The sequence below is a fragment of the Artibeus jamaicensis genome, unplaced genomic scaffold (genome assembly GCF_021234435.1).
Source record: "Artibeus jamaicensis isolate MK-2021 breed Jamaican fruit bat unplaced genomic scaffold, CSHL_Jam_final contig_484, whole genome shotgun sequence".
Taxonomy (NCBI): Eukaryota; Metazoa; Chordata; class Mammalia; order Chiroptera; family Phyllostomidae; genus Artibeus; species Artibeus jamaicensis.
This window is the reverse complement of record NW_026521859.1, coordinates 11,215,445-11,239,530: the sequence shown is the minus strand read 5'-3', so window position 1 is coordinate 11,239,530 and position 24,086 is coordinate 11,215,445. Positions and strand designations below refer to the sequence as shown.

At 55.4% G+C, this 24,086-nt stretch overlaps 2 protein-coding genes across 9 annotated transcripts; one reads left to right on the top strand and one right to left on the bottom strand.

Moving 5' to 3' along the window:
- Positions 1–304: 304 nt before the first annotated feature.
- ABCC10 (ATP binding cassette subfamily C member 10) lies at positions 305–18,981 on the top strand. Of its 8 annotated transcripts, none has more exons than XM_037154245.2 (22): positions 308–509; positions 751–922; positions 2,921–4,139; positions 5,035–5,262; positions 5,890–6,046; positions 6,332–6,441; positions 7,850–7,929; positions 8,548–8,719; positions 10,145–10,243; positions 10,628–10,817; positions 11,540–11,617; positions 11,763–11,957; positions 12,345–12,498; positions 12,640–12,847; positions 14,544–14,887; positions 15,216–15,385; positions 15,882–16,042; positions 16,359–16,612; positions 17,572–17,717; positions 17,816–17,918; positions 18,150–18,262; positions 18,541–18,625. In XM_037154245.2, the coding sequence occupies exons 2-21, from the start codon at positions 762–764 to the stop codon at positions 18,247–18,249; spliced, it is 4,329 nt and encodes a 1,442-aa protein (XP_037010140.2). In that variant the 5' UTR covers positions 308–509; positions 751–761; the 3' UTR covers positions 18,250–18,262; positions 18,541–18,625. The 8 variants fall into 8 exon arrangements, 5 of the variants coding, with proteins under 5 accessions (XP_037010151.2, XP_037010140.2, XP_037010132.2 ...); XM_037154237.2 differs by having other exon boundaries at positions 310–509; positions 12,658–12,847; positions 17,816–17,913; positions 18,541–18,981; XM_037154226.2 differs by having other exon boundaries at positions 310–509; positions 17,816–17,913; positions 18,541–18,981.
- Positions 18,982–19,073: 92 nt separating this feature from the next.
- DLK2 (delta like non-canonical Notch ligand 2) lies at positions 19,074–23,865 on the bottom strand. The gene is made up of 6 exons (XM_037154271.2): positions 23,673–23,865; positions 23,053–23,183; positions 22,711–22,774; positions 21,091–21,221; positions 20,498–20,642; positions 19,074–19,837 (listed from the first exon to the last, which is right to left on the bottom strand). The coding sequence occupies exons 2-6, from the start codon at positions 23,126–23,128 to the stop codon at positions 19,102–19,104; spliced, it is 1,152 nt and encodes a 383-aa protein (XP_037010166.1). The 5' UTR covers positions 23,129–23,183; positions 23,673–23,865; the 3' UTR covers positions 19,074–19,101.
- Positions 23,866–24,086: the final 221 nt, after the last annotated feature.

Below are 24,086 nucleotides of genomic sequence, written 5' to 3'. Positions count from 1 at the left end.
TAAATGGCATTATGCGCTGGTGCAGGTCACGTTCGACTTCTCAGAAAGTTCTGAAAACTTGAAGTGCAAGGCATGTACCTGCTAGTAACCAGCAGGCAGAGGAGAGAGTACTCTACATGAGTGTATGAATGACGTTGCACTACAGCTGAGTTCAGTCCACATTCAAGTGAGGCCGCAAAGACGGGCGGAAATACTAGGATGCCACAGTAGGGGCGTGCCAGGGTAGAGACACCAAACGAAACCGACACCAACGCGAAAACTCTGTGAACAAGAGGGCGAACGGCGCCTGAGGAGTCATCCCGCCTCTAGGGGGTGCCAAGCAAGCGTGGCCAACACCCCAACCCGGCAGGTAGCAGGCTCTTTTGCTTACAACAGTGCTCGGGATCTTAGGATCCGGTGAAAAGCAGTTCTTCAGATTACAGGTTCCGGACCTCAAAGGCCGTGTAAGTGACCGACCCCGAGGTCCGCCAGCTCCAGGCAGTCAAACCATCTCCCTTTGTGCCCTTGAGGTAACGCGAGAATGGACGGGGTCTGGCTTCAGGGAGGATGCAGGGGGAGGTCCGGGTTCGAGGGCGGGGTTGGAGGTGGGAAGAGGATGGTTGGGGCTCGCAGTCAGGGCCAGCTGACGCCAGCCACGCGACCGGGTCAGCGTCCCAGCTCCCCCACCTCCCGAGGGCCTGCCCCCTGCCTGGTCCTCACCCATCGGGACGCGGATTACCCTCTCTCCCCACCCTTTGGCTTTCCCCGCAGGTGAAGCCTCCATGGAGCAGCTTCTGGCTCAGCTGTGTGACACCAGCGCGTTGCAGCCACTTCCGGTGTGGGAGGGGGACACCACAGGCCACTGTTTCACCCAGCTGGTGCTCAGCGCCCTGCCCCACGCCCTCCTCGCCGTGCTCAGTGCTTGCTATTGGGGGACCCCTAGGTGGGTAGAGACGGGGTGCACACACATCTGTCCGTGTGTGCCTGCAGACCTCTCCCAAAACCCACATTTGCGCGGCAGTGTAACCAGTGAGGTCTCTGGAATAGGGCAAAAGTAGAATAAAATGTGGGCATTACCGCTTTGCAGCAGTGTGGCTGTTTTGGAGCAAGTTGCTTGACTTTGCTGAGCCTCATACCAGTGCTGGGAAGTTTAAATGAGATAGTGCATTTAAGCATATAGAGCCAGTGCCTGGCACATTTTTAAAAGCTTGGTGCGTGGTAGAAATCACCAATTTTGTAGATTTTCAGATGTTCAGACACAACTGTCATGAATTAGAGGCAAAATTGGGTGAACAATGTTTTTAGCCAAAAAAGGATAATTTGTGTTGAAGTTGTAGGACCAGTTTCTCACTTCTGTCTCTTGAAACCTCTGTGTTCATAAGCTAAGAAAAGAACACATACATAGCTGGAGAGGAAGCAGTGGGTAGAGGAAAAGAGCAAAATCGCAACCCTAACCCTACCCAGGTTTGGGACTAGAATGTGCAAGGGCTAAACTCACCTTGGTTTTGTACTCAGTTCCTGTATGGCTAGACATGGCAAAGTCAGTCTCACTCTGGCCACTGATCAGAGTGTTGTCTCTGCCTGTGGGAGTCCTTAGCCTGATGGACAGAATGTGTCCCTAACCAAGATGAATGAGGGGATTGATGAACCCCTTCCTTGGGTAAGTGAAGCTTTGGGCTTAGAGGAATACTGTTTTATCTCTTACAGAGAACAAAAGAAAAGAAAAGAGGGTTAGTCAGTCAGCACAGACATCCACAGCCTGCTCAGAGAGGTTCCTTTGGGAACTTACAGTCTGACAAAAAAGCAAGCAAGAACGAGCATCATGTAATCAGTAGAAATCATGGTTATTTCACTTCACTCATCAGAGTTCTGTGCATTGTTGAAAAGACTTAGAGAGATTCAAAATCTCAAGTGGGAAGGGCCCTTGGAGGGCTTTGGGTCGAGAGTCCTCACTGGTCACTGCACCAATGAGGAAAATGAGATGCACAGAGGGAAAGAGTCGTGAGACTGGCTGATGGCCAACTTAGGGCCAGTGTTCCAGCCCCCAAAGGCCCAATGCTCTTCTGTCTCCACATCTTAAGAGACAGAATTACTAAAGGTTGACTTTTATTCCAACATAAACCCCTTCATATAACTTCTAAGCTGGATTTTTTTAAGGAAACCTGAAGCATTTTAACCTACAATTAAAGTTTTTCAGTAACCTACCCCTGCCATCAAAGGAAACAAAGATTTATCCTCGTTTTACATGAACTTTCAAGACATTCTAACATTCATTGCTGCAGGCATGTTTTACACTTGATTTTTAATGCAGACAGATCACCCTTTTGTGTATTAAAAATATGTTTTGCATGCCAAGAAGATAGATATAGGCAAGACTGGAAAGAGGTTTTTCTTCAGCTAAAGGAGTTGCAGGAATGATCCACACCACTTTCTACAACCATTGGAAAGACTGAGAGTAGAGTATTCTGAGGCTTCATGACATTCAGGCTATTAAGAGTGTAAAAAGTGTATTTCAGTCAAATTTTTACTCATCTAATAGTGCTTCGGGTGAATTCAAGGATTATTTTAGGTAGCTATTTCTGTGAAAATGAATACTCATTCTGTAGTAATTATCAGTATGAAAATGTAGAATTTTTTTCCTAATTAAAACCTTTATGTTTGGTACACCCTAAACTCAAAACTGTTCATTTCTGTGAACAGTTTTCTGTGGTGAAAGACTGATGAGAAATGTTGTGGTTAGATTAGAAAATAAATTAGGTGAATCCACGAAGACTTCCTAGGAGAAAAGGCTCTAGGTTCCAGGGTAAACTGGGGTTGGAAGTAATGTGTACAGAGGAGGAAAGGGAGTTGATTCTCTTCAGGGGAGTGAGTTATTAGAGGGATGTCTGGGCCCTGAATCAGCCATAATGTATCTCCTTTTCTTTTTCCTCCTTGTCCCCAGGAGTCCAGATTACAACCTACCCTGCAGTCCTGGCTGGCGCCTCCGAATCACAGCCTCCTGCCTGCTTGCCAGCTTTCCACTGTTAGACCTCCTTCCAGTTGCTCTGTCACCAGGGGCGGGCCCAGGGCCTATAGGGCTAGAGGTGCTGGCAGGGGGCGTGGCAGCTGTGGCCTGGCTCAGCCACAGCCTGGCTTTATGGGTTTTGGCTCATTCCCCTCATGGCCACTCCCAGGGACCCTTGGCCTTGGCTCTGGCTGCCTTTCTGCCAGCCCCAGCCCTAGTGCTGACCTTGCTGTGGCACTTCCAGCGAGGCACACTTCTGCCCCCACTTCTTCCAGGTCCTCTCTCCCGCCTGTGTCTTCTCATCTTGCAGCTAGCTGCACTCTTGGCCTATGGACTGGGCTGGGCAGTCCCTGGGGAGCCCCGGGAATCCTGGGCCCAAGAGCCCCTCCTCCCTGAGAGACAGGAACCCGAGATAGCTGAAGATGGGGAGAGTTGGTTGTCACGTTTTTCCTATGCCTGGCTGACACCCTTGCTGGCCCGTGGTGCCCGTGGAGAGCTCCAGCAGCCCCGGGACATTTGCCACCTTCCACACAGGCTGCACCCAACCTACCTGGCCTGTGTCTTCCAGGCACACTGGCAGGAGGGGGGCCAGCTGTGGAGGGCTCTGTATGGGGCCTTTGGGCGGTGCTACTTGGGTCTTGGACTATTGAAGCTGGTGGGGACCATGCTGGGATTCTCAGGGCCTCTGCTGCTGTCCCTACTGGTGGGCTTCCTGGAGGAGGGGCAGGAGCCACTAAGCAATGGCCTGCTGTATGCCGTGGGGCTAGCTGGTGGGGCTGTTCTGGGCGCTGTGCTGCAGAATCAGTATGGGTATGAGGTACGGAAGGTGACACTTCAGGCACGGGGGGCCGTGCTGAACATTTTGTACCGAAAGGCTTTACAGCTGGGTCCCAGCCGCCCTCCTACTGGGGAAGCCTTGAACCTACTGGGCACTGACTCTGAGCGTTTGCTTAACTTTGCTGGGAGCTTCCATGAGGCCTGGGGCCTGCCGCTGCAGCTGGCCATCACCCTCTACCTGCTGCACCAGCAGGTGGGTGTGGCCTTCGTGGGTGGCCTGATCCTGGCACTGCTACTGGTACCTGTCAACAAAGTGATTGCCACCCGCATCATGGCCAGTAACCAGAAGATGCTACAGCACAAGGATGCACGGGTTAAGGTGAGGGGCTGCTTGAGGTCCCTCAGCAATCTGGAGATCCCCCCAAAGGTGGGCTTTGGGGAAAGGAGTAGCTCACTTTCCTTCCTGGGCCAGCTCTAGGTGTTGAGCCTCTGGCTGAGTCAGTTCTGGGTTCTGCAATGATTATGGGGACCTTTACAGAGGGGATGGTGGGCCTGGGGCCTATGCAGCATAGCTGGCAACGTCTTACTGGAATAGCTCAGAGGGCTATGGGGAGGGGCTGACCCTGGTGGCTGGTTGTAGCAGGAGGCCTTTTCCCTGTCCGTGACACACCAGGTCTCCAGGGCCATCTGGGGACGCTCCCTGTGCCTCCCTGGCTTTGTAGGCCAAGGATATAAAAATGTTAGGATCCAAAGAGTTCCTCGGCCCTGACCCATCTCTCCTGGGCCCCTCTGCCTGTCTGACCCTGAGTTGTGGTGTGGCCTCCTACACCTGTATTCTCCAACAGGAGCAGTAGTTCCCATACCACCCAAGCCATGGGCCGGACTGGTGACCAGCCCCCCGAGCCCTTATCTTCTGGCTTTGGGAAGTAGTCCTCAGTCCCTCATCTAACAGAATGAATGCTTTTACCCTGGCATGGTAACCCTCTGCCCTTTGCACCATTTCATCTCTTAGGAAGTTAGGGGGTCCCAGCTCTGACCCATTCCCAGTTAGCAGCATATGGAGAAGTAAAAGGAGGGGAAGCAACCCAGGGCAGAAAAGGGTTTGAGGGTGAGACTTACAGAAGGAGTGAGGTGGAGGAGAACACCAGGGTAGCAAGTACAGAGTGTGTGGGGGCTCAGAGTACTTGGCACCCTCTACCAGGAGCCTGGGGAGGCCCAGGCAGGGGACAAACATGAGCAGTGTCTCCACACTGCTTTCTTGTCCCCATCCTTAGCTCATGACAGAGCTGCTGAGTGGCATTCGAGTCATCAAGTTCTTCGGGTGGGAGCAGCCACTGGGGGCCCGAGTAGAGGCCTGCCGGGCTCAAGAGCTGGGGCAACTCCGGGTCATCAAATACCTGGATGCAGCCTGTGTGTACCTGTGGGCTGCCCTGCCAGTTGTCATCTCCATTGTCATCTTCATCACCTATGTCCTCCTGGGGCACCAGCTCACTGCCACCAAGGTAGGGATTCGGGAACGGCAGGGAGGATGGCTGTAGGAAAGTATGGGAGGAAGGCAGCAGCAAGGAGGCTGCAGTGGAGTGGGGAGATGGGCTCAGGACAGCGGTGCTGGCTGGGAAGGAGGGAGGGAGGGGGATCCCTGGCTGCCTTTCCTTTCCCAACCAAGGGGAATCCTCTAAAGGGACCTTTTTCTGGGGCCTCACTTATGTAACCCTTCCGTCTGTGAAGGAATTTCCTATTACCTCTGCCTTTTTTAACTTCTAGTCAGGCCCAAGCTCGGTGTTAGGTCCCCTTATTATTTTTCTGATGGCCTTGAAGGAAAACAAAAATCCACAATTTAATGACACTTCTGCCCAGGGCCAGAGGGTTACTACTTAGAAATTCTGAGAAGGTTTGAGAATGGGCTGGGCCTCTGTGCTTCAGGTACGACCTGGATCCTTGGTGGAACATCTGGAGTTTGTAGGATTCTTAGAGTACCCACCTTTGCCAACTCTGATGCAAGGATTGTCCTGATTGTCCCTCAGTTCTGTTGCTGCCCTGTTCTTCCTTCCACAAACCCATCCATGGGGCCGTCCATACAGCAGGCCTTCAGGTGCTTCACCCCCGCTCCCTCCCTCCAACCCACTTAGGTATTCACAGCCCTGGCACTAGTACGCATGCTCATCCTTCCTCTCAACAACTTCCCTTGGGTGATCAATGCCCTCCTGGAGGCCAAAGTGTCCTTGGACCGGATCCAGCGATTCCTCGACCTTCCCAACCACAACCCCAAGGCTTACTACAGCCAAGGTAAGGGGAAGCTAGAGGGTAGAACCTGGCACAAGGTGAGGAGGGAGCTGTAGCTCCCAGGCACTGTACACAGATGCTACCAAGAGAAGCTAGAGGCAATGGAATCCAGGTAGAGCAGGCGGCCGTTTCCTGGGGGAGAACCCTCACAGTGAGACTGAAGCTGAATCAGCCCTGGGTAAACAGACATGGGACAGGCAAGCTAATGACATGCCCCTGGTTTACCCTCCCCAAAGCAGGTAGGTGGTGCATTGGAAGGCCAAGGTGAGTGTTGTCTCCCCTGTTCAGATCTCCCCACAGATGGATCTACAGTGGTGGAGCTGCATGAAGCCCTGTTTTCTTGGGACCCAGTTGGAACCAGCCAGGAAACCTTCATCAGTCACCTTGAAGTGAAGAAGGTTTGTTGCTCACACAACGTAGGAGAGTCCTGAGACTAATAAGGAGGATGGGGACTCGGTGGCAGATGAACGAGGATGGAGCCAGTCATAGCTAGATGGCCCTGTAGCTCTAGTTACCAAGGGAAGGACTAGTCACGTCTCTGGTCTTTGGACAGTTCATGCCCACCCAGTCCTGACCAGCGAGTGTGTTTGTCTGCTGGATCCTCCATGACCCCTAGGTGCTGTCCAGTTCAGAACAGACCCCAGAACTTATCCAGCATCCCTCCAAGGCTGAGGACCAGGAAGAGGCCCAGCAGCGGCCCAGTAACCCCTCTGAGAAGGGTTTTGCGAATGGAATAGATAATCCACTGCAGCCTGGTGAAAGGAATTGCACCCTGTGATTCACACCACTGGCACACATTCTCAAAGAAGCACTTGAAAAACATTCCTGGCAAGAGAGTGACTCCTGTTCACCCCAGTCTTGAGTGTTCACTCTGCCCTGACCCCCGCCCCACCCTGTGCCCCACGTCTCAACCCAGCGTCCTCCAGTGGTGCCTGAACTGTCTCCCCCACACTTGGCCCACATTTCTGGCTGGGGCTGTATGTTTGTTTTTCCTCTTAGTTCAGGCAAGATAAGGCTGGGATTTTTCAAAGGAATTTTGCTAATGTGTCAGTTGGGCTTTTTTGGATAGAAATCATAGAAACCCACTGGAGCTAGCTTAAGCAAATAAGAATGTATACTAAGGGTATAGAGATGAATTGCAGAGTCCAAAACCAAGCACGCAGCCCAACCTCAGGAGCAGCCCAGAACCAGGCCTTGACTTGCAGAGAGCTCTTTCCTTCTGTCTGCTTTTTTCTCTGTATTGGCCTCATTGTTCTCTCTCTGTGGACCCACTCTCCACTGAGCAGAAGCTAGGACTGCAGAGAGCCCTTCTGCTTACCAGCTGTAGCCAGAACTAAGGAGCATTTCCAGGGAAGGGTCTCGGATTGGTCTGGTGCCTACTGGTAGATGGGTCAGCCCAGGCTGGGCTGGGCGGGGGCATCACGGACAGAGCTTCTGGGAGCTCTGCCTGTGTCTAGAGAGGGATTCTGTTTTTCTTTCGTACAAGAGCTAGCTCTATGAATGTACATTACAACTAAGAAATGAAGGGAACACAACAAATTTAAGCTGCAAATCACAGAAATGGACACTTCTGAAAAATAGTGCTTTTTGCCCTGAGGTATCAGACGTCTAGCCTGAGGTCGTATCCTCCCCTCTCACCATTCTGGAATGCTGTCTTAGAGCTTCCCTTGGAAGTTCTTGGGCAGTTTTCCCCAGGGCAAATTCTTTCCCTACAGACTAACTGGGACCTAGAAAGAAGCCGCTGTGGCATGATCGGCAGCCCAGGGCCTCAGGAAGGAGAACTGACACTTGTGCGGTTTTTTGTAGGGCGCCCTTGTGGGCATCGTGGGGAAGGTGGGCTGTGGGAAGAGCTCGCTGCTGGCCGCTGTTGCTGGGGAGCTTCACAGGTAAGCGACCTCTAGCGTCCCCACCCTCAGCTCTGCCCTTCAGTGAACACTTACCTAGCCCCTGTTATGTGGTGGACACCTTTTTTAGGGGCCAGAGATGCCAAGATGAAGAAGACATGGTCCCTTTCTTGGGAGAGTTTTCAGTCTGGAAAGGGAGAGACAGTCAAAGTGAGTTATCATAATCATCACACCAGAGTGTTTTAAGTGTTATAATAGTGAGTGAAGAAATAAGTGGAAACATCCAGCATCGCCACCCTTTGAGAAGGTGTGGTTGTTCAGGGAAGGGACCCAGGGAAGAGCTGAGGTGTGATGGAAGGTTGTCTTCTTCCATGGTGAGAATGCATGAGTCCAGGGTAGTGGCCACAGTCTCTTCGGAGCGTCTGAGCACATCTAGGTAAGACAGCTGCTTGGCTTCAGTCAAAGACCAATTTCTTCCCTTCCCTATTCAGAATGAGCCCACAGCCTCCTTTAGGACATCTCCACCTCCATGGCTGCCAACCCAAAGAGCCATGTGACATGAAGGGGCCCCTGTGTAGAAGACAGCAGTCTGGAAAGGGTTGGGCGTGGAGAGACTCAGTCTGGAGCCAGCCCTCATGCTGCTGGCCTGGCTCTCTGCAGGCTGCATGGACGGGTGGCAGTGTGGGGGCTGTCCCATGGCTTTGGCTTGGCCACCCAGGAACCCTGGATCCAGTTTGCCACCATCCGAGACAACATTCTCTTTGGGAAGACATTTGATGCCCAGCTATATAAGGAAGTGCTAGAGGCCTGCGCCCTCAATGACGACCTCAGTGTGAGTTCCTGGCCCAGAAACCTCTTGGCCACCTGCTTCCTTGTGTCCCTGACACCTCAAGGCTGAGACTTGCTACTCTGGGAAGGCATCGCTTCCACTCAGGCATCCTCACCTAGGACTGGCCGTCGGGCTTTGGTCCCCCCCGGGGTGCTCAGCTGTTTGGTTCCTCATTCTGCGTGGGGCTCAGAGGGGCAGTGGTGGCAGTGCCCCACAGAGCAGTGGGGGAGCCCCGAGTTGTCTGGGGCAGGGAAGGGCTCTCTGTCAGACTTAGTTCTGCATAGGTCTGACTAGTAGTTCTTTTTTTATATTTTTTTAAAAATATTTATTTTTAGAGAGAGGGGAAGGGAAGGATAAAGAAAGGGAGAGAAACATCGGTGTGCAAGAGAAATATCAATTGGTTACCTCTTGCATGCCCCCAGTTGGGACCTGGCCTACAACCCAACCTGACCGAGAATTGAGCCAGCGACCCTTTTGGTTTGTGGGACAGTGCCCAACCCACTGAGCCACACTGGTCAGGGCTGGCTAACAGTTCTTATTCAAGAGTCCCTTCCTTAATTCCAAGTGGGAAGACTTGGGAGAGTCAAGGTTACTCTAGGGGAGCCTAAGGAACCCTTTAGATCCCCCTCACCCAGAGTACTAAATTTAGGGGTGATGAAATTACACATTTCTCCCGTGATTTCCCCACCCCACCCCCATATCCCTGCGGGACTGTCCTCACCACTACCCTATTCAGGTAAATGTGGCACTTTTCTGGAAAGGAGGACCTTTGACTTTGACCATGGGGCATCCTAGGTCCATTTATTGTTTGTTTCTATATCAAGCATTTCCCAAATATCACCAGGAACTGTTGTAGACACTAAGAAAAGAGATGAGTAGCAAAGCTCCTCAGAGGACATGCCATCTGGTGGGCTACAGGTACTTCCTCTGGTACAGGGACCCCTTAGCTAAGGAGGCCACTCCTGACACCACGGGAAGGCTCAAGGTGTGTTCCTTCCTGAAAAACCTGTGAAAGCTTTCGCATTATGCCCATCATCATCCTTGCCCGTTAAGAAGGCAGGGCACTGTGCAGGAGTGGTTAGGAATCTCTGTTCATGTCTTGCCCCATACTAGCTGTGAAACAACCTTGGGCAAGATAGCGGCTCTGTCTGAGCTTTGGTCTCATCTGTGAAAAGGAACTAATACCATCTTCATAAGGTTGTCAAGGGGATGGGATGAGATGATGCCTGTAAAGTGCTAAGCTCATAGTAAATGTTCAATAAATGCTGGTTGTTACTGGAATTGTGGCTTATGCCCACTGCCTTGCTCCCTCAGACTCAAGACCAGTCTTTTCGAGCTCACTGACTTGTTTCTATGCAAAGGGATAGGAAATGGGGTAGGAAGTTTCGGGGAGCTCGCTGACCAACACTGAGGGGCCTGTCTCATCAGATCCTTCCTGCTGGAGACCAGACAGAGGTGGGAGAGAAGGGTGTGACCCTCAGCGGGGGACAGCGAGCCCGGATCGCTCTTGCTCGTGCTGTCTACCAGGTGAGTTAAAGGTGGGGGAGCCCAGAACCTTGGGAACTCAGTCAGAAGGCGTGGGATGGGGTATTATCATCAGTATCTAATTCTCCCCCACCCATGCTCCTGAGTTGTTGGTCCCTTGGCCATCCCATTTTCCTTTTGTAAGGCAGAATTAAAGGTCCTTTAAAAACTATTATGTGCATTGAGGCTCTGGGACCCAGCAAGGCTGGGCACTTGCCCTAGGGCACTGGGCTTGTTTGACTGGAGGAAAGTCTATCTCAGGTCTCACCTCCCTCTCTTCCTCTGAATTGCCCTGTCTGACTCTCTCAAGGTCATGTCCTAGGAGAAGTCTGGGTTCTGCCAGAGGACCCAGGACTTGGTGTCCACGGTGCCCCCACTGCTTTCTAGGAAAAGGAGCTCTATCTCCTCGATGACCCTCTGGCTGCTGTGGATGCAGACGTGGCCAACCACCTGCTACATAGGTGCATCCTGGGAGCGCTGAGCCACACCACACGGCTGCTCTGCACCCACCGCACCGAGTACCTGGAGAAGGCTGACCTGGTGCTGCTGCTGGAGGCCGGGCGCCTGGTCCAGGCTGGTAATGTGGTCTGCAGGACAGAAGCCGGCCAGTGAGGGAGCCGTCTGCCTGGGTGTAACTGGGGAAGAGGGACAGATGGATTGTCGAGTGCAGATTCTGCCATCCCTCTGTGTGAGGCCTGCTCATCCTTCTTTCTAACGGGAGCCTCTGTCCTGCCTTCCCAGAACCAATGTGAGGAAACGGGGCGGGAGGGACAGGAGCGCACTGGCAGAAAGACCCGGCGGCTTGGGGACTTGGGATCTGTGACTGGACTTAGACGCCCAGGATCACTGAGAATATTCGGGTGCCCTCGGAGAAGAGAAAACAATTTTAGAACAGTCTTTTATTTTAAAAAAATCCTGAAGGGTTATTATCCAGAGGGACATGACCATCTGCAAGTTTTCTGGGAGAGAAACAGAGGACATGAGGCTCCACCAGAGTGTTAGGGGTCTTCTCTGCTAGGTGAGGAGAAAGCTCAGCAGTGCTGAGAGGTGACTCTGGACGGAGCGCTCACAGGTGCTGTGACTCTCCCAGGGGTGAATATTTTCTAAATGTGCTGATTGGACTCCAGACACAGAAGGGATGGACTTGACGGTCCTGCCCAGACTCTGGGGGTCCAGAGCAGAGCTGTGCTAGGGTGGGTCCCAAAAGAATTGGGTGTGGGGTGGATTGGCACACATATTTAGAAAAGCCTAGTATATTTCGAGAATAGTCCCTTCCTAATCTCCCCTGCTACCTTCCAGGGCCTCCCTCTGAGATCCTGCCATTGGTGCAAGCTGTTCCCAAAGTCTGGGCTGTGGATGGGCAAGGGTCTGACTCAGGTATGGCCCGAGGATGGGAGGAGGTGGCTTGCTCCTCACTGTGACACTGGAGAGAGATGATTTCTACTGAGCTTGCCCGCCCCTCTCAAACACTGAGGTTTTCAACCATCAAGCTTAGTCCCCCCGACCTTCCTGATCTTCCCAGCCACAGCCCAGTCAGTGTGGAACCCAGAGACAACAAAGGAGGGGCTGAAGGTGGAGGAGGGTGCATCTGGCCGCCTGCTGCAGGAAGAAAGCAAGAAGGAGGGCGCCGTGGCCTTCCACGTGTACCAAGCATACTGGAGGGCCATAGGTGCGGGCCTGGCCCTGGCCATCCTTTTTTCGCTGCTCCTCATGCAAGGTAGGGATAAACCCTGGAGGCCCTTATCGCATCCACAGCCCTGTCGTCTAGGTCCCCATCACATCCTTCACCTTGTACCAACTCTTACAAAGCCCAGAGACTCACCAGGCATGGCGACGGCTGGGACATTAGGCCTGCCCCCAGTTCGGAGAGAGTCCCAGAGGCCAGACAGATCACTCCATAGCCATCTTCTGATCTGCCCCATTCAGCAGATTTGAGGTCACATTCTCCCCGGACCTGTGGGGTGACAGACCCAGGAATGAAGCACACACCAGGGAGGACATGGAATCATGGCAGGGCAGGAGGGCCAGCAGAGCGAAGAAGGGCAGAGGATTAGAATAAAGGAGGCGAGTCTCTCGCAGCTTTCTCATTCCCATCCCCACGCAGCCACGCGGAATGCTGCCGACTGGTGGCTTTCCCACTGGACCTCTCAGCTGAAGGCAGCCGGCAACGACTCCCTGGAGGCCGCAGCCCCCATCTCCGCCGACTCCACAGGGCTCCTCTCTGCCCAGCTGCTGCTCTTCTCCCCCAGAAGCTTCCAGTGAGTGGCTGGGACTGGCGTCATCAGAGCGGTTGCCAGGCAGGCAGCAAGAGTTGCGGGGCTGTCTCTCTGGAGAATGGGGGGCAGTGGTGAGGGGGAGGGGAGGGAGCTCCCAGTGGCCCTACTTTTGGTTACCCACAGCCTCCTCCCACCACCCAGCACCTCAGTGTTCCTACTGCCTAAAGCTGCCCCCAATGGCTCCTCAGACGTGCGTTTCTACCTCACCGTGTATGCGACGATCGCCGGTGTCAACTCCCTCTGCACCCTTCTCCGAGCGGTGCTCTTTGCAGCAGGCACCCTCCGAGCGGCCGCCACCCTGCATCGCCGCCTGCTGTGTCGAGTTCTTATGGTGAGGGGATGAGAGGGTGGGGGTGGCGTGGGGAGCCCTCCCCAGGCCTGGGCTTCACTGGGGGCCCCAGCCTACCTCCTAGTCCTCAGGAGACTATAGCCCCAAACAGGTGCGCGCAGCACTTGACAACTTGAGACCTGGAAAGGCTGAGGGCAGAGAGGCTGTTGGGCTTCAAACCCAGTTGCCTAACCCTACAGCTTTCTCCTCTGTAACACGGGGAGGAGAGGTTCATCCTCAGAGTCACGTCCGTTTTGGACTGTGTGCAGAGGGCTGAGTTAACCGCCCCTTAGTTCATGCGAAGTCCCTGTGGGGTGTTGCTTATTTATCTATCTCTTTTCTGCACACCCTTTCTCCATTTCCCCTCCTTTCCTCGAACAGCAACCATTCTAAGTGTGTTTAATATGTGTCTTTTTGTCTTTTTGTGAAATGCCTATGTTTTGTGTTCATGTATTTTTACAAGTGAAATTTTGTTTCTTGCGACTTCTATTTAGGGCTGTTTCTAAGACCCATCCCGATTGCTAGGTGTATATCTAGTCTAGTCTGTTGCTTACCCATTGTCTTAGTATGACTATTGAATTAATTAGTATATGGAGAGTGCTTAGGATAGCGCCTGGCACATATACTAAGTGCTCATTTGGCAGTCGTTATTAATGTTGTTAAAGCCCTTTCTTTTCCTTTATCTTATTTGGGTTTATAATAACCCTATGAGGTAGGTATTGTCATCCCCATTTTTCAGACGAGGAAACGGAGGCTCTGAGGGTGCAGGTGACCGAGGTGAGGCTATTTCCCCAGAGAGCCGGGCTGTGAACCCAGTACTGTGTAGGTCTTTCCATTGCCTGCCAGGGATCAAGCAGCGCACTATTCTGCCTCTCCTCCAGGAGCCAAGTAGGGGACATCTTCAGGCTGTGAAGGAATTCGTTTACCATAAACTGTCTTTAGGAGGTGCTTCAGAAAGTCCTTCACCTAGTCTCCTGCTTTAAGATAGGACTGTTCCCCGAGTAACAGCAGAGAGCTGGGGGACAGGGAAGGTGGGGAAAGGGGAAGGGGTATAATACCTGATGAGACTGTACCTGCCATTAGTAGACCAAGTATTGGGCAGTCACTGAGCACCTCCTCCATGCCAGGCAGACTGTGCCAAGGACCTGACTGCTACCCATGTGGCCCCCGATAGCCCTGTAAGGTGCAGTTCCATTATTAGCCCTGTATTTGAAATGAGGAACAGAGGCCTTTAATAGATTAAGCCTCTTGCCTGGGGTTTCACTTCTACTAAATGGCAGAACCGGAATCCCTCTGTAGCAGTCTGACTCCAGAGCCTCGGCGCAGAGCCAGGAGACAGCACGACTCGGACCACCGCCCTCACCACTCTGTCCCTCCCTGGGCAATCGGGGTGTTCCTCCTGACATCCGACTAAGTCTCACTCACTGGCCTGAAGTCCCCATATTCTGGAGAGAGGCATAGGCATGTCTAGCATAGAGGTAGTGGAATGGCCAGCATGGCCTCTCAGGGTCTCCGCTGACCAGAGGGACAGTCTCTCTTTTCTACCCTGGGATAGTCTTCTCCAGGCCCCACCTGTCCATCCTCTCTGTCCCCTTCCTATTCTCTACCTCGGGCCTCCCTCCGCACCCACCTTCCCCAGGATGGCCCAACCCCCGCTCTGCCAGGCCCTGCCCTTGCCCAACCACACCCCTTCTCCCAGGCACCGGTGACTTTCTTCGACTCCACACCTGTGGGCCGGGTCCTAAACCGCTTCTCCTCTGATGTGGCCTGTGTGGATGACAGCTTGCCTTTCATCCTCAACATCCTCCTGGCCAACTCAGCGGGCCTGCTGGGCCTCCTGGTTGTGCTGGGCTCCGGCCTGCCCTGGCTGCTGCTGCTGCTGCCGCCTTTGAGCCTTATCTACTACCGAGTGCAGCGCCATTACAGGGCCTCCTCGCGGGAGCTGCGGCGCCTGGGCAGCCTCACCCTGTCTCCACTCTATACCCACCTGGCCGACACCTTAGCTGGCCTCCCTGTGCTCCGGGCCACGGGGGCCACTGACAGGTGTGTGGGATCTGCCTCTCCCAACCAGGGCCAGGGGGATGAGGTGCTGGGGGGGGGGAGAGGGTCCCTTAAGAAAAAAGGCACGTGGGAGGTGGGCTCCGGGTCTCCTGAGAAGGGAAAGGTGGGTGAGGGCACTAAGGGAAAGAGGAAAGAAACAAAAGGGTTACTGAGGCAGAGCAGCCCCTAGGAAAGGGCGCACCGACCTCTCCAGACTCTGAGGGGAGGCCTGTGGGTGTACAGATCAGCTCCAGGAAAGAGCCATGTGGTGGGGGAGTCTGGAGTCACTGCCACAGCGGAGGGGCCTCACTTGCCTCCTGTCCTCCCCCAGGTTTGAGGAGGAGAACCAGAGGCTCCTGGAGCTAAACCAAAGGTGCCAGTTTGCGTCCAGTGCCACGATGCAGTGGCTGGACATTCGGCTCCAGCTCATGGGGGCCGCGGTGGTCAGTGCCATCGCGGGCATCGCCCTGGTGCAGCACCAGCAGGGCCTCGCTGACCCAGGTACCACCCTGGGACCTTCACGCTCACCTCAGAAGCATGCGGTTCCCATCCCCTGGCCCAGACCTCTTCCCGCACTGTCCCCCAGCATTTTCATCTGCCACCCAGGGTCTCCTGTGAGGGTGTGTTGTAATTCTCCTGCCCCCCATTTTAGAGTTGAGGAAACTGAGTCTCAAGAAGTGACCGGGCCAGGTGATGGATCTGGTACTAGCACTAGTCTTGTGACTCCGCCCCTTCCCTGTTCCACCCCCCACCCACGGCACTCTGCCAGGCCCACCTGTCTGCCACCTGTCATCACCGTAGCCTCTCCAGACCTACTCCACTGCCTTGCATCCAGCCTGCTGTGGTGCTGGTCTGGGGCTGGCATCTTCCTGCTGCTCTGCTGGCCTCCTTGAAATGCCCTCAGTCCACAGCTTCAGGTGCCGTTCTGCCTCACTCCTCCTGACACGCATCCCTGTGTCCAGGCCTCCCCTAGTGGCTGGTGTTCCTCTCCTGCTAGGACTGGTGGGCCTGTCACTGTCTTATGCCCTGTCCCTGACGGGTCTGCTCTCGGGCCTGGTGAGCAGCTTCACGCAGACAGAGACCATGCTGGTGAGCGTTGAGCGGCTGGAGGAGTACTCCTGTGATGTGCCCCAGGAGCCCCAGGGCCAGCCGAAGCAGGTAGGTCTGCACCCCTGCCCTTGGCCTGGTGCTGGCGCCCTAGAGGATTGTCCCGACGGCCCAAGTTCCGTTTACTCCTCACCACTTGTCTCAGCTCCTTTCATGTCCCTGTGTGATCTCCCCTTGCTTCACTGTGTCCCTCATCATTGTCTGTTCTCCCCTCTCTCCTTTACTTGCCCTCATTTCTCCCACCTTTCCTCTCACGCCATTCATTTCTCATTATTCCCTCCTCCTCCCACTCTCCAACCCCCCTTCTCCTCCCCGTGTCTCCCATTTTCACCCATCTCCCTCTTCTCCCACCCATGAACCCCACCAGCTAGGCACTGGCTGGCTGACCCAGGGGAGTGTGGAATTCCAGGATGTGGTGCTGGTGTACCGGCCAGGGCTGCCAAATGCCCTGGATGGGGTGACCTTCCGCATACAGCCTGGAGAGAAGTTGGGCATCGTGGGCCGCACGGGCTCTGGCAAGTCTTCCCTGTTGTTGGTGCTCTTCCGGCTGCTGGAGCCCAGTTCGGGGCGAGTGCTCCTGGACGGAGTGGACACCAGCCAGCTGGAGCTGGCCGAGCTCAGGTCTGGAGTAGCGGGAAGAAGAGAACCAGACTACTGGCACTTAGAAGGAGGCCCAGCCAGGAAGGCTTTACAGACACAGGGCAGTCAGGGTCGGCTGGCGGTGAGGAGGTGGATAGGACAAGCAGGCGAGGAGGGCGAGCTCCCAGTACTCAGGTCCAGGGTTAGAGCTGTGGTCTCGAGGTCTTTACTCTGACCCAGGCCCTCCTTTCCAGCTTTATCTTGTACTTCCCACTATGCCCCCTGCATTCTAGACCACCAGTCCCTGCACCCTGAGTCAGAGCCTCCCAGTGCTGTGCCCAAGACACTCATCCCTTGGGCTTGGCAGGTGGTGCTCTGGACAGCTCAAGACCTGGGCCAGTTGCCCCTGGCCACAAGAGGCCACATCTGGGGCTAAACATCCCGCCGCCACCCCCAGGTTAGCCTAGTATCACATTCTCCGAGTTCCATGATGTGGGAAAGGTAGGGGAGCTCTGCTCTGAAGCCCGTTACTGATCCCACGCCCTGGCACCGCCTTTGCTGCCTTTTCTAACTCGTGGCGGCCTTACATTAGAGCTCCACCCCACGGCTCTGCAGGACCCACTTCCAGGCCCTCCAACCTTGATGTGTCCCTGCCCTACTATTCGAACTCTGCTCATTCCTTGCCATTGCTGCTGTCCCGGTGACTGCGGGAGGCAGGGCGACACCGTTAAGCCACTCCTGTTCTCTGTGTGTGGTGGCCCAGGGAGATGTGAGCTCCTTAAAGACAGAGTCTGGGCCTTGGTTTCTCTGGTTTTCCTCAAAGCACCTGCATCGTTCTAGAACATGGCTGACCAACTGGGGCACAGAGTGAGGGTTGTGTTCAGGTCTTCTCCCCAAGCTTTCCTGGGGGTGCTGGATCTACAGCTAAAACCTGTGCTGGGAGCAGCAGTGACCACATCTTCAGCCTAGACCCCATGTGCGGGCCCCTCCTTGTTCTCTAGATCCCAGCTGGCTATCATCCCCCAGGAGCCCTTTTTGTTCAGTGGGACTGTTCGGGAAAACCTGGACCCCTGTGGCCTATATGAGGACCTGGCCCTGTGGCAGGCTGTGGAGCAGTGCCACCTGAGTGAGGTGATCACATCCATGGGTGAGTACCAGGCCCTGCCCTGCAGAGTGGAAGAGGAGGAAGCAGGGAGGGGGCAGGGAGAGGCCTGGGACCCGGAGGTGAAGTGCTGTGCCTTGCAGGCGGTCTGGATGGTGAACTGGGTGAGGGGGGCCGGAGCTTATCGCTGGGACAGAGGCAGCTGCTGTGTCTAGCCAGGGCTCTCCTCACAGATGCCAAGGTAAGGTGAGAGGAAGGGACATTTGAGAGGGCTGGGAATAAGGCAGAGGCATGTGAGGGGTGAGGAAGTGAGTTGGGGAGAGGTCTCAAGGGACCAAGTTAGTTTTCGTTTTAGAGCTGGAGGTGGGGAGCTGCAGGTTGGGCTTAGCCCAGCTGCAAGGTAGGTGCTGGTGCTTGGGCAGGAGCCAAGACTAACCCTCTTCCTTGTCCTCCCACCCACCCCTCCACATGTCCCAGGTCCTGTGCATCGATGAGGCCACAGCAAGTGTGGACCAGAAGACAGACCAGCTGCTCCAGCAGACCATCTGCAAACGCTTTGCCAACAAGACAGTGCTGACCATTGCGCACAGGTGTGCAAGTGTCTAACGTTGAGACTGGTCGGGGGCTATGGTGTCAGGTACCCCAGGAGCCAGGGCCCTAGAGATTCCAAACCCCTGTGAACCTCAGCTCCTTGTTCTCATAGCTCATTGTCTGAAGGAACCTGCAGCCCCCACTCCCCAGTAGAGCCAGGGGTAAAGTCTGTGGGCAGAACAGTGGTGTCCAAGGGAGGGGGGGAGGGAATGAGGGTCAGCTTTCTGCTGTAGGATGTTGCCCTCCATCCCCCTCACAGACCACTCTTCCCACACAGGCTTAACACTATCCTGAACTCTGATCGGGTGCTGGTGCTGCAAGCTGGGAGGGTCATGGAGCTGGACTCCCCGGCCGCCCTGTGCAACCAGCCCCACTCTCTGTTCCAGCAGCTGTTGCAGAGCAGCCAGCAGGGAGCCCGCTCCTCTCTGTGAGGACCCAGCAGTGTCCCCACACTCCATGGTCTCCCCTCTGCTGGGTGTCTGAGAGCTGACGTGTGTTTACATTCTCCTCCATGGTTCTACCTCATTGGCACTCCCCAGAGGGGAGGTGGTGACATGGGTTCCTCTTTGAGAATCACTCCTAAGGCAGCATCCCACGGTTTCCCCAGAACCAGGCCTCTGTTCTGGCCCTCTGACATCTGAGACTCCAGGCAGGTTTTTCTGGCCAAGGAGCCCACTTATAATTTCATACTTTTATTGGATAAAATTCCCATCTTACAGTCTGTGTATTAAAAAAATAATATTTCTTGTGTGAGGCTGTTGAGGGGTGGCAAGAAAGGGCCACTCCAGTCCGAGGGGCAGAAGAGGTGAAGGAGGGGGCACAGAAGCCCCCATGTCCATCACAGTGCTGTGGTCTTTCCAGGCTCAGGGGGCAGGTCAGGAGGCAAGGGGAGCCCCGCAGGCAGCATGCTGACCTGACACTCCTGGTCCTGGCATGCCGGGGCATAGTGTGGTGCAGGGTAGCAACAGGGTCCGGCGGGGCAGACACCCCGGCGCCAGGCCCTCAGGGTCAGCAACACCGTGGACAGGACCAGGGCAGCAGTGAGTGCCCCAAACACCACCATGGCCACCAGGCCAGACTCACCCAGCCCGGCCTCTTGCCTCCGCACCACCTCCTTCACTGAGATGCGCAGCAGACCCGCCCCTGCGCTGTGAGGGACAGGCCCCGTGGCAGGCCCCACCACAGCTGAGGTGGGCCCCGGGGGGATGTCTGCTATGGTGGCAGGGTCTGGGACAGGTAAGACTAGCTCACAAGTCTTGCCGCCATAGCCGCTGGGACACAGACAGTCGAAATCGTGGACACGGTCCCGACAGCGGGCCCCTCTCTGGCATGGGCGGCTGGCACAGTCATCCAGGTTGATGGTGCAGAAGCGTCCAGCGAAGCCCTCGGGGCAGAGGCAGGAGAAGCGGTTTACCCCATCCACACAGGTGGCGCCGTTAGCACAAGGCCGCATCAGACAGTCGTCTACGTTCACCTCACAGCGGGCACCCACAAAGCCTGCCAAGCAGCGGCACGTGAAGTTGAGGGCAAAGCCCTGGTCATCCTGGCACTGCCCGCCATTCTGGCATGGGGAGCTGGGGTGGAGGTGGGAGAGGGCTTTGATACGGACTCACACCTGCAGGGTAGCCCGGGTCAGCATCCTGACCACTGCCACCTCACCCCCCTCCCAGCAATGTCACGTCAACCCACACTCTGAGCCTCCAATGCCTCCTTTAAAAAATGGTAATACAAGTAGTACCCAGCTTTCAAATTGTGCAGGTTAGAGGAGATCACCCCATGTCAAGCATGGGGCTTGGCCTGATTGTGAGGCTAAGGCAAGTGCACTGTAACGCCGGCAGGCCCTTAGGCGGACACTGGAATGCCCCCATAGGCCTGTTTCCTTGTACACACAGTGAGGCGGACGGCTGTGCGGGGAACATCCTCAGGGCCGCACTGCAGCTTTCCTGGGAGGATGAGGGGAGTCTGAGGTCCTTGACCTCCCCCACCCCAACAGCCAGAGCAGTCACACGCTGATCTGTTACGCCTGCAGTTCCTGCAGATTTTTGTTGCTGAAGACATGGTTCAGGTGGTACCAAAAAAGCTGAGAAACCCTGAACTAGGGACACTTCAGCAGGCTGGGGTTTTATCCTCTGGTACCCGTGGCGGGACTTCTGACCCTCAGCCCTACAACTTTACCACCTCCCCCTCAACAGTGCTGTCTAACCTGGAACTCACCCAGTGGGGCCAGCACTCACCCTGCCTGCTCACAGGGTCCGGTCTTGCGCTCACAGTCCCGCCCATGGAAGCCTGGTGGGCACACACAGTGGAACTCGCCGCCGCCGTCGTACACACACTGGCCTCCATTCCGGCAGGGAGACTGCGTGGTACAGATGTGTTCATCTATAGAAAAGATGGAAGGCTCTGGGATAGCGCCTTACACCGGGCACCCGGACCTGCCCAGGCCCTACCCACAGCTCTGTGGGTGCAGCTTACGCTGCAGACCCACCCAGGCTGGCATGGTTTGGTGGGGAAAACGACACTGAGTTCAGAACCAGCAGCTCCTAACTCTGGCAATGTCAGTCTGTCTCAGAGTGACTAGGCAAGTTCTACCTCACCTGTGGGTCTCAGTTTCATCATCTGAAAGATAAGTACAATTTTCTGCAGCTGCCCTGCCTACCTTATTGGGTTAGGATAAGGGCCAATTCAGACACAAAAAGGCATAGTCTAAAATGACCATGTAAACATAGTCTACAATACCATGTGTTTGAGTGGTTAAGCTGGACCTAATAAATACAAATGGATGTTCTCCCAAAGCTCTTCAGACCAACAGCTGCCCCTACACCCCTACCTTTGTCACAGAACTTGCCCGCCCAGCCACTGTGACAGATGCACTGCCAGGGCTGGTGGCAGGAACCGTGCTGGCAGCCAGGCATCCTCACACAGTGCTCACAGTGCAGCCCCTCCCAGCCTGGGTCGCACCTGGTAGGGAGAAGCACAGGGTCAGGGCTCTGGGTAGTGGATGTGAGGAAATGGAGGCAAGACCAGAGCTTTTAGGGAACAGGAGGACGTATGACAGTCCCTAAGCAGAAGCAGGCCCATCCCAGACAGGTGTGCAGGTCACATATGGAATCAGACCATCTGACAGAAGCACTCAAGTTCTGGTTCTGCACTTTGTGTAATCTCTCTGAGCCTCAGTTTTCTCATCTGTAAATTGGGGATACGCTTTGCAGGAATGTGTTAATGAAGGAACTAAGATATGTCTGTAAATGCTCCCAATATCAGTCCTGGCGTATGTGAGGCTGATAGTTTTTTTTAAGAGTGACCCTTCTGATAACAAAAGAAAAAAGCAAACGAATGTAACCAGAGTCATTGAAATTAAGAACAATCTAACAAGAGCCAGAGAGGAAGAGGGAGGGGACAGTGGGGAGAAGGGTTTTCAGGAACTACAACAAAGGACACATGGACAAAACCAAGGGGGAGGGTGGAAGCAAAGGTGGGAGGTGGGGATGGCTGGGGTGAGGGTGGGGGGAAATGCAGACAACTGTAATTGAACAACAATAAAATAATTTTTAAAAAAAAAAGTGACCCGAGCCCTGGCTGGTGTGGTTCAGTGGGTTGAGTGCCAGCCTCTGAATCGAAAGGTCATGTCAGTTCCAGTCAGGCACATGCCTGGGTTTCAGGCCAGACCCCTGGCTGAGGGCGTGTGAGGAGCAACAAACCACTGTTTCTCTCCGACGTTGGAAGTTTCTCTCCCTCTTCCCCCCCCTTCACCTCTCTCTGAAAATAAATAAATAAAATATGTTTAAAAACAACAACAACAAAGAGTGATCCTGAAAGATCATCAGGACTCTTCCCACCCTGATTCCAGGGCCTTAATTTTAAAAACAAAAACAGATCTCCAAGGATGGAGAGTCAAAAACACCCCCAGTGCCTCCAGCAGCTTACCCTGTCGGCTCATTTCCTTGTCCAACCAGACACATCTCCCTCCTGCCACAGGGTTTGCCCAACCCCCACCCCAGTGAGTCAATTACTGAAATTCATGGAGGAAGATCCTGTTTCCTAAGTGCTTCTCCCCATCAACGTTGCCCACAGCCCTTCTTTTCCAGGCCCAACCAATTCTTTTTACATTTTTCTTTTATCTCTCCCTTTCTTTCCAATCTCCAAACTCTCTCAAGCTTCAGGTCTTTCTCCTGTATCTTGAGGAGGAGTGTTTCAGAATTTCTGGGTCAGACTTGGGAGAGAGTCAGAAAGTGTAGAGACAAGCTGGAAGAAGGAAAAGAGCCAAGGCAAAGGGGACTGGGGATGGGTGAGGCTGGCCAATCTGCCCTGAGTGCCATGGGGGGATGGGAAGTGCACAGTAGGGTCTTAAGTCCCTAGACACCTGCCCTGGGGCCAAACCAGGGTGTGGGTGTGAAGGGGTGGGAAATGGGGAGGAGAGGGGTTAGGAGCACGTGCTCGGAAGAGGTACCTGCAGGAGCCGTCAGGCTCACAGAAGCCGTGGGCCAGGTCACAGTGGGAACTGCAGTCATCGGCTGCAAGAGATTGATGTGGGAGGGGTGAGCCGTCCGGGTTGGGTCCCTGAGATGCAGGCTCGGGAGAGGATGCGGGGTTCCAGTAATTGGGTGGGTTCAGCTCTGGGGCAATGCAAAAGAGACTCATTCCATTCCAAAGGGAGACCTGGGTTTCGGCAGCCTCTCGGGTCCGATCGGCTGCAGTGCTGTCTCCAGCCGACAGAGGCCAACGTTCAAGCAAGGGACACCGGGAGAGGGCAGCGACCTGAGCGGGGGTTGGGGGGGGGGGGTGCACTCACCTATGGCAGGCTGAACCAGTGCCCCCAGGATGCACAACAGGCACATGAGATGTAGGCAGTGGCAGCCGCTGGGCATGGTCAGTGCCGGCCCCAAGAAGGAAGGACGGGTGGACGGCCGGACGTGCGGACACCTGTGGGACAGCACAGGCTGGGAGGCGGTCGGACAACAGATACAGCTGCACGGATTGAGATTCCGAGGAGTGATAAGGAGGGGGAGAGGGACGCCCAGACAGAAGAAAGGAGTGGGGGCAGCGGGAAGGCTGGGGCGGGGTGAAGGGTTGAGGCTGCAAGGGTTTGGGGGACAGGACCCGGGATCGGGCTCTGTGGGAGAAGAGGTGAGGGATGGGCAGCGTGGAGTCAGGTCAGGGCGCGCGGAGGGCTGGAGCTGGGAACGCAGCAGAACGGAGGAGCCCACGGGGAAGGGACAGTGCCCTGGGCGGCCTTGAGGGCACAGACTGCGTTCCCGGCAGCGAGCGGTGTCCGATCCCACCCTGGACTTCAACCAGGACTAGCTCCCACGTCCCCTTCCCATCTCGGCCACGCTCGGCTCGGCAGCGGCGCCGGGCCTGGAGTCCCCGAGCGCCCATCGTCCTACGCGTCCCTGCCCTCGCGGTGCTCACCTCCGGCTGGGAAGCGGCGCGCGCGGGGCGCAGAGCGAGGCCGGATCCGACGGACTCCGCCGCGGGGCCAAGCTGGGGTGCGGGGCCGCCCCTAGCGAGCCGCGAGGACGGGGGCCCAGGCGGCTGCCATGAGAGCCGGGCGCTCGGGAATCTGGGGCTTGAGGCGACCCCGAGAGGTGGTGGCGGCGGCGGCGGCGGCTCCCGGCGCGCGTTCAGGCCGCCTGCCAGGGGCGGCGTGTGCCGGCGGATCCCCGCTACGCACTCCCCTCCCCGGGCTGCTGCCTGCCCGCCCCCCACCCCCCTGCGGCGCGCGGCGCACACCTCGCCGCGGGGCTCGGCGTTCGCCCCTTTCTCCACCGCCTCGCTCTCCCCGGGGCCCCCACCCTCCGCTGCCACCTAACCTCTCCAAACCTT